We start from the raw sequence: 8,518 nt of genomic DNA, 5'->3' as shown, positions 1-8,518 counted from the left end.
CAGCTATTCACAAAAAATAAAACTAGTGCAAAAGTGCGCGCACACACACTCCCTTTCCTCCCTCCCTCCTACACACGAACACACACACACACGCACGCACACACACACACACTTTCTTCAATTGTTAAAATATTAATTATTCACTAAAAAGTGAATTTACATATGTATATATTTTTTTTCTGAACACAAACTATGTTGTTTAATGTTTTCCTTATTAATATCTTTGTATATATATAGATTACCGTATTGAAGTTTTTTTCGATTTACATAATACTCTGACGTTTACAAAGTACTGAGTATATAAAATGTAGAATGTTTCAGGTTAAAACTCGAAACGCATTATCAACATAAATTGATTGCACCAATAAAAAGTATTGTAAATACAATATTTTTTAAGAAATGCCTTTGTAATTTAAGAGTTTATGTTGAATTCTTAAAAAAATAAAATTAAGAATTTAGAATATTTTGATTTTAATTCTCAAAACGCGATATAAAACTATTCTTATACCAAATGTGTTTTTACATGTGTGTATGTGTACACACACATTTGTAATGTATTGTGTATATGCAGTTTAATCAACATTAAATGAAAAATATTTTCATGAATTCTAAAACCAGTGCACGATATGCATCACAATAGTTTTTACCGGTGCTGTCAAAATATACAAGTATATATAAATTTGGTTTTTATTCCATCGATATAAAATTAGTTATTAATAATAATAGTTTTTGTACGATATACACATAGCATAAATATACGGACATAATACTGTAAATTAAATATGAACCGAAATATTGAGTAAATAGTTGAAAAAAAAAAAGTTATTACAAAATATATACTTGGTATCAACAAGAGGAATCCTTTTATCTAATAATTATTTACAGTTGTATCTCGGTCAAGTGCAACTTTTGGATTCACTTTTCATTGCGCCTCTGTTTAATCCTCAGTGCCATAAAGATGAGATCGGTGCTTCATTTCAGTCGCAACAGACTTTAATAAACCAACAAAAAAACATAGAGAAACAAACATAGAAAAATATAAAGCTAATAATTGTCAAAAAAATAAAATAAAAATAGTAAATAAAAACGACATCAACAAATGTTATGATGCAAATTATGAAATCATTTTTCTGACTGGACTCACCAGACGAGAACGCACTCTTTTTGGCATATCCTCTTGTAAACTGTATATTTCGTGACGTTTTAAAGCGAGTTGAGAGCCATCTTCGAACACGACCTACGACAAGCAAATGATACAACCGTATATGATAAAACTTATAAATTAATGATTATATAATCGAAAAAAAGTTAAATTTATTTTAATAGCGATTACTTACATTGAACATTATTCGATGATTTGTACCTTCGAAAATGCCGTCATATTTTTTACCGTCTGTCCAACTTACGGTCACCGCGGCTCCCAGTGGAGGTATGTTTCGGGTATCATAATTCTAAAAATAAAGTAATTATAAAAATATAATTATATAAATATAATATAAAACAGTGTGTTGTATAAGAATGCAATATTAAATAAAACAATTGTATATAAAAAAAATAAAAGTTTATAGAAACTTACGATTATATCTGAGGGATACAGATCATCGCTGAAACTTTTATCCTGATTAAATGTAACCATATAAAAGAAAATATCTTGGATTGATTTTACTCGAGCTTGATAATATCGTGTGTTTTTATGTTTCGCCCAAACTATCTCTCCTTGTCGTATCTGCGGAATTTTTTCCTTGCCTTTGTTATGCTCATTGCATGTTACCTGTAATGAAACATTAACAAAATATTTATTTATTTATATATAAAATTTGTCTGATCGTGTCGTGTCTTCAGAATTAAAACAATGTTATACCTGAAGTTGTTCAGAATTGTTCGTCGGTATGGTAAATGTGGCACCCACTATAAGGCCACACGAAACATGAAACATGTTGGTGCATTGACTACATGTCAGGCATGCTCCTCTAGACTGTCCGCAATAGTGACATGTTTTATGACATAAGTTATTTGAGATCGAGAACACATTAATAGGATCCTTATTAATAACATCTTTGAAAGTGGCTCCAGTCATAAGCGAACAGGATATATGCGCCCATTGACTGTCACTGGTTCGTTTCAAAGGACCACCAAACATTGGGCACAAGCAACACATCTAATTTAAAATAACAAAACAATATTAGATATATCCTCCTTAACAACAAATTTATTTTGTGTTGTTTGCCTTAATTTTATTAGAAGTTTATTTTATAAATACATACCACATCATATCTGCCAGCTTTGCACTTATCGCAAGCCCAACTCCGGAGATCGGTAGGCAAAATACTTATACCATAACAAGAAGCGTGAACGGTAACGTGGCAGTCTCTACATCGCAAAAGTGTATTATTTTGTTCAACTGCTTGTTCCTTGGAGTTTGCCGCAAAGATGTCAGGTGATACCTGATAGATTATTAGTATTTCAGTTTTTTTTTTATTTTGAAAAAAAAATCAATTTTCAAAACTATTAATAAAAATGTGTTAATCTTTACCCATATTGGTGTACTATCAGGTAAGACGGTTGATTCGCAATACTTCCAGTCGGATGTCATTACTCTGCTGTTTCCACTTCCACACGAAGCAAAAGGAACGCATATGGCGCAATAAGAAATCTGAGAGCTCCAGTAATTGTTGAACGCTTTGATCAAATCGCTGTTCGGTGCGCTCGGATACATTATGTCGGAAATATGTTCCGGTATTAGAGATATTGGCTGAGAACTGCATGATGGAACATCCATAGATTCAGCTGGCATTGCTTGACCTTTTGCAGTGTCGAACTCGGAGACAACAGTCATTGGTTGCTTTTTTCTAGTCGGAGTTTTTTTCACCTTTTCTCTCGGCTTTCTTCTGACAGGTATCTTACTTTGTTTCATCTTATGTGTAGGCGAACGTAAAGAACTTGTTGTTTGTTTTTGTAAACCTTGCGGTTGTGCAATATTAGCAAACTTTGCGATTGTGTCGAATGTATTTGAACATTTGCTCTCATCATGCTCCATTGTATCACCGGTCAGATTCTCCGGAAATTGAGTATTTAAATTTACCAATTTATAACTGCTCTGTATGTTTGTATCTTGTGATAACATATTATCCACGGTAGATAAACTGCTTGTTAAGTCAATTAAGTTGTCTTGTGTTAGTTTGGTGGTACTTCCGGATATATTTAGAGATGCGTTAGCGTTCGGTTTATTGTTCTTTGTCGTCGATGATTTCTTGCGTGATGTGGGCCCTTTTTGAGACTTTTGACGCGGCACCTTTTTAGTAGTTTTTAATGTATTTTGCTTTCTACTTTGTATCAATGTGTTTGGCTTCGTATTATTCGCAGGTAAAATATCTGTGAGAAGTATATTAGCAGCGTGATTGATCGTATCATTAGCATTTGTACTATAAGTTACGTGGGAAAGTGGAAATACGAGAACACTGTTTGATGATGTTTGTTTGTTCATTTTACCTAATTGAGGTATTTTATAGGCAAACTGATTGGAACCGTAAAGAGATGGTACGTGTCTTTCCGAGGTGGTATGAGAAGTATGAGAAGCAGCCTGAGTAATAGTGGTGCCAGGTGGAAGCTGGTAACTAAAACTATTTCCAGACATTTGTGGCGAACTTTTGATTGCACTATTATTATTACTACTGATATATTGCCCTTCGTTACACAAAGATGTGCGAAACGCCCATGTACTCGGAGTCGATGCAGACGTACATAGTTGCTGAGGCCACATCTTTGACATATTAGTTGTTTGTAAATTCTTCTGATCTTTAACAGAAAGTAAGTTCAACATTCCTCGCGAATAATAATTTTCTGGTAAAGTAAGTCGAGGTTGTTTTATCAAATTTTTACCAATAGAACTTTTTTGTATTCCCTTTGATGGACATTCTGAATTCGCTGTAGCCACTGGATTCTTGTAATTTAAACATTTGGATTGTTGTTTTACATGACTGGTTGCAATACCTATTGTACTTTCGTTCGGACATATTCCGAACTTTGTATTTTGCGTGATGTTATGATTTAAATTCTTTTTTGTATTAACTGCTGATATTCCTTTGGAAAAATCATTGTTGATGTTCATCGATGAGTTCATGTTGGTTCTTTCTGACATATTGTTTAATGCGCTTGGATGACTGCCATGAGTACAATTTGTTATTTGACCACTAGTGGTTGTATTTACAGTAGGTTTCTCTTCGTTTATTGACGTATTAAACTTATTATCCTGTGAAACAATATTTTCAGCGAACACGTTAATGCCAGTTAAAAATACATCTTCACATTGTACATTAGCATCTGAAACATTCAAAAAGTTTAATGTTAACCATTCGAGAATGACGATGATGTTGACTTTCAAGTCTCACTGTTTTTTACCTTGTTTCAATGGTTTTTTAGATTTTTCAAGTTCGGAGTCTTCTATCTTCAGAGGATCATCTGCAGGATCACTTTCTAATATAATATTGTCATTGTAACTTCCTTGAAGCACGGGAATTTCATCGCTATTGTGCTGAGACAAGTCTTCGAAAGCTATATCCATTTGGGTCTCCACTATGTCTGTGTTCTGCACGTTAGCTTTATTGACTTCCTTCTTAGATTTTGATTCTACCTTTGATTTTTTCGCTTTAACCACACGTTGGTTTTTCCTTCTTTTTTTATTCTTCTTGCGATTATAGCCATCATCGTACACAGATGCTTCTTCAATATCTAAAAAAAATAAAAGTACTTGATCAGTACTTAAAAACGTACATTGGTGCATTATACAAATTAGAATAACACATAAAAATGTACGAAGTTTTACCCATTTCTTCAGCTTTTAACCAAATATCTTCTAGAACCTCTAATTGTTGCTCGTCTGGCGGTTCTTCCATCATTTCTTCCAATTCTATATCTTCTATAGCCTTTTTAACATTCGCAGGGATATCCTCACGGTTAACAAGCTCTTCCATATCGATTCCAGAATTCGCGCCCATGCTTTTCTTTTTGTGAATAACATTCCGTTTACTTTTTGGCATCGATAACTCACTTTGATCAATGTTACTGTTGCACAATAGATCTGTATGCGATGGCATTGACGCGACAGTTTGTCTAGGGTCTTCAGGATGACAACCAATATCTTCACCACGTCGCCACAGTTCGTATCTGTATTATCAATATTACAAAACAATTATTTTACACTCTATAACATATATTTTACAAGAGCATAAAACTTTTTCGTATATAATATTCAGATAAATGTACCTTTCTGGCTGAAAACGTTTTACAAATGTATCCATCGATATTTTAACGTTGTCCTTTCTGCAAGTACAAAGTAAAACTCTTTTTCCGTATTCTATCCACCTAACTGTCGCGAAATTTGTAGATTCAGCACAATTAAATCCATGGTTGAAACCGGCATGGTAGCCATATGGAAATGTAATCATTATTTCTCCAGCTTCTTGCGTAATCTGTAAATAATATATACATATATATATATATATATACATATAGAAATATAAGGCAGTTGATGTAATGTAAAATTTGTAATAGGGTAAGTGGAATTAGACTTACTTTATTACATGGAATAGAATATTGGCGTAATATTTGAGGAGATATTAGAGACATTTTGTGACGCAAGAAAGCTTGACAACTCTGATGGCTTGATGGAAAAAAACCACTTGCTAGTCTTTCCAATCTACGTCCATGTTCCGGTGGTATAGCATACCAAGTTTTTGGCGCGCCAAAATGTAAATAGTTTATAGAATAAAGATCCATATCCTCTGTATGCCAGGCAAATGTAGTTTTCCACATTCCGAAATACAAGTAAGCTGTATTGACTCCCTCAATGGATATACCATAATCTTTGTTGACATAATCTAAAATTGTTCCTAAATGATTGATGTTCCATTCTTTCACTTCTGGATCGGTTAAAGTACCGGATACATCTGCGCCATATATAGGTGAGACATATGTTATATTTTTCCAGTACTTTCTTTCTAGATCTTCATAATCAAAGTGACGAGGTGTAGCAAAACGTTCAGAATTGGCTAATTTACTATATTCTTTAACAGTCATTGATTTCTTTTGAATATTGATTTGTTGATAAAGGCCTTGTTTTCCAGTAACAACTTGACAAATTGGTGATGGAATAATAAGATCTAGATCATCTAGGTTGTAGCCTTTTTTTCTTGGAATCCATTCAGGCGGTGGGATTACTTTCGCCAAACCGGCTTTATGAGCTCCCTGGCTTTCCATATATTCTACATATTTTGTAAAATTTTTGAACTCCTCATAAGTTGGTCTAAATACTTGTATGCGGGGTACTCCCCCTTTTGAATTATTATTCACCATTGCTTAACGTGTTATAGCTGTAGAATAAAATATTAATTTTATGTAGTAATGTCTACAATTATTAAAAAACTTACATACAATACATATATAAATAAATAAAAAAATTATACACAATATGTTAAAATAAAAAATATTTCGAATTAGTGTGTAATATATCAATAAATTACGTTACATTACATTATCAATTTCTATCAATTATAATGAAAGAGAACAATTTTTTTCAGATTTTTTTTCTTATATCTGAAATATATATAAAAACATCTAAAAATTTTTAAATAATCAGAATAATCTCTAATTTATCATTTATATAATTAAATATTAAAATTTCCAATTTACGTATATGGGATCTAAAAAATAATCCATATATTTGTGTATTCATGTACGTATAAATTTTATCATACTAAATTTGCTCATAAAGTGATATTTTTAACATCAACTATTAAATGAGCATAAAATTATGAATTGTTTTGTTCGCAGTCCGATGTTTTAATTTCTAAAATTAAATGAAATAGTGTTCCTTTACAAAAGTTGAACAACTTAAAAGTTTTTTGTAAAAAAGTTCAGATATTTATATGTGCATAATTTCTCAGAAATTTTTGTCTTTAATTATGATATATTTGTATATTTGTACGATGTGTCAATAAAATACTTGTAAACTAAATTTTATATTTAGCACTGCAACCAAAAAAAAAACAAATTGCGATAGCAGAATAAGAAAAATATCTACATTTAAATCTCTCCTCTCTCCCTTTCTCTTTGTGCTAATTGCAATTAAACGGATTTATTTCAATCAATAAATATTACATACAAGAGGTTGAAATATGTATATATATATATATCGCAACACATAAATAAAATTGTAAATTGTGCTACGACATACGTTTTTTATTAATTTCTCTTTTTATTGTGCTACTACACGAAAGTTATCAATGCACTTGCACTCCGCAACAGCGCACCCCCTTGCATCACGTGTGTTTAAATATGGATGCGAGTTATTGAAAAATTAAAAAATAGAATAAATTTCATAAAAATAATAGCATAGAATCAGAAAAAAAAAAACAAAGAATGAGAATGCGCATAAATTTGCAAATAAGGTTTACATTAGAAACATAGCCTCACAGCGCGCGCTATAGATTCGGAGGTTTGGGACAAACTATATATACGGGGGAGAGGGGAGCTCATAAACAAAATGGTGTAGTTATCTATTGTTACAGGACTTCCTCGTCCCCAAAAGACATCTCGAACAAACTGATCGGATTCGACTGGATTCTTTCGTCTCGTCCGTACGCGCGAATTCCGTGTGTCGCGTCGCGTTTTTTCGTTTCGTTATGTATTTCAATAGAAAAATGCAAGCAAACACGAAACCACTCGTGCGTGAAGCAAAAAGCTCCTGTGGCACGTCGTGGGCAAGAGAAATCGTTCAACGGGAGAAATCGTCTGAGAAAACTATTTGGATGGGCGTGCACTTACATGACAATCACGTCCGAAATCACCTCTCTTGTATTAATACCATCGTATGTAAAACTTTTATCAATTATTGAATGAACACGACTTGATAAACTTCTTGATGCAGATGAACGCGTCGCGTTCCGCTGCTCGAACCACAGTAAGGTGGCGTTCGAGTTCTGTGTTGCAGGTCAGAATCGCGACGTTAACGCCATCTACGTTAGAGGAGCCAAATTCAATTTTGTGACGTTTGTCACGTACCACTATTTTTCAATGATAATAGCCATGATTTTAACCCGAAAACAATCAGGAATACGAATCTCCGCGTTTTCTCGGATGTTTAAACAAGATTGTCGCAAAATGCGCGAGAAATTCAAAAAGGTGCGATGATGTTGAACTATATTTGAAATTTTGTTCATACGTGCATGTATAAACTATGTATGTATATATATGTTTTTGTGTATAACATTATCTCTTTCTTTAAATTATATTTTATTTGCTTTGTACATAATGCACTTTTATATTTTTAGGAAAACTTTTACGTTATTTTGTGAAGTTCTTGGCATAAAAAGTGATTTTTAGCACTATTTATTGTAGTAATTATTGTTGTTTCTAATTATGATAAGGAAACAAACACAAGAGCTGTGCGAAAGCAAAAGGTATAAAACTCTACAGTTAAACCTGTTAAAGATTTATTATATATATTATTTGTGATTTGTAC

General features: G+C 32.6%; 1 protein-coding gene across 3 annotated transcripts; it reads right to left on the bottom strand.

Annotated features, from left to right (window-relative positions):
- Positions 1-111: 111 nt before the first annotated feature.
- LOC109853913 (lysine-specific demethylase 4C-like) lies at positions 112-7,947 on the bottom strand. Of its 3 annotated transcripts, none has more exons than XM_020426484.1 (13): positions 7,822-7,947; positions 5,572-6,368; positions 5,263-5,468; positions 4,823-5,163; positions 4,399-4,728; positions 3,490-4,320; positions 2,534-3,372; positions 2,265-2,444; positions 1,862-2,158; positions 1,577-1,771; positions 1,338-1,451; positions 1,145-1,237; positions 112-991 (listed from the first exon to the last, which is right to left on the bottom strand). In XM_020426484.1, exons 2-13 carry the CDS (start codon positions 6,349-6,351, stop codon positions 938-940), a joined length of 4,260 nt encoding a protein of 1,419 aa, XP_020282073.1. In that variant the 5' UTR covers positions 6,352-6,368; positions 7,822-7,947; the 3' UTR covers positions 112-937. The 3 variants fall into 3 exon arrangements, with proteins under 3 accessions (XP_020282073.1, XP_020282072.1, XP_020282071.1); XM_020426483.1 differs by having other exon boundaries at positions 2,534-3,795; positions 3,880-4,320; XM_020426482.1 differs by having other exon boundaries at positions 2,534-4,320.
- Positions 7,948-8,518: the final 571 nt, after the last annotated feature.

Source organism: Pseudomyrmex gracilis, unplaced genomic scaffold (assembly GCF_002006095.1).
Source record: "Pseudomyrmex gracilis isolate BER0280 unplaced genomic scaffold, ASM200609v1 scaffold_56, whole genome shotgun sequence".
Lineage (NCBI taxonomy): Eukaryota > Metazoa > Arthropoda > Insecta > Hymenoptera > Formicidae > Pseudomyrmex > Pseudomyrmex gracilis.
Note: the sequence above shows the minus strand (reverse complement) of the source record. Positions and strands in the feature narration are given on the sequence as shown.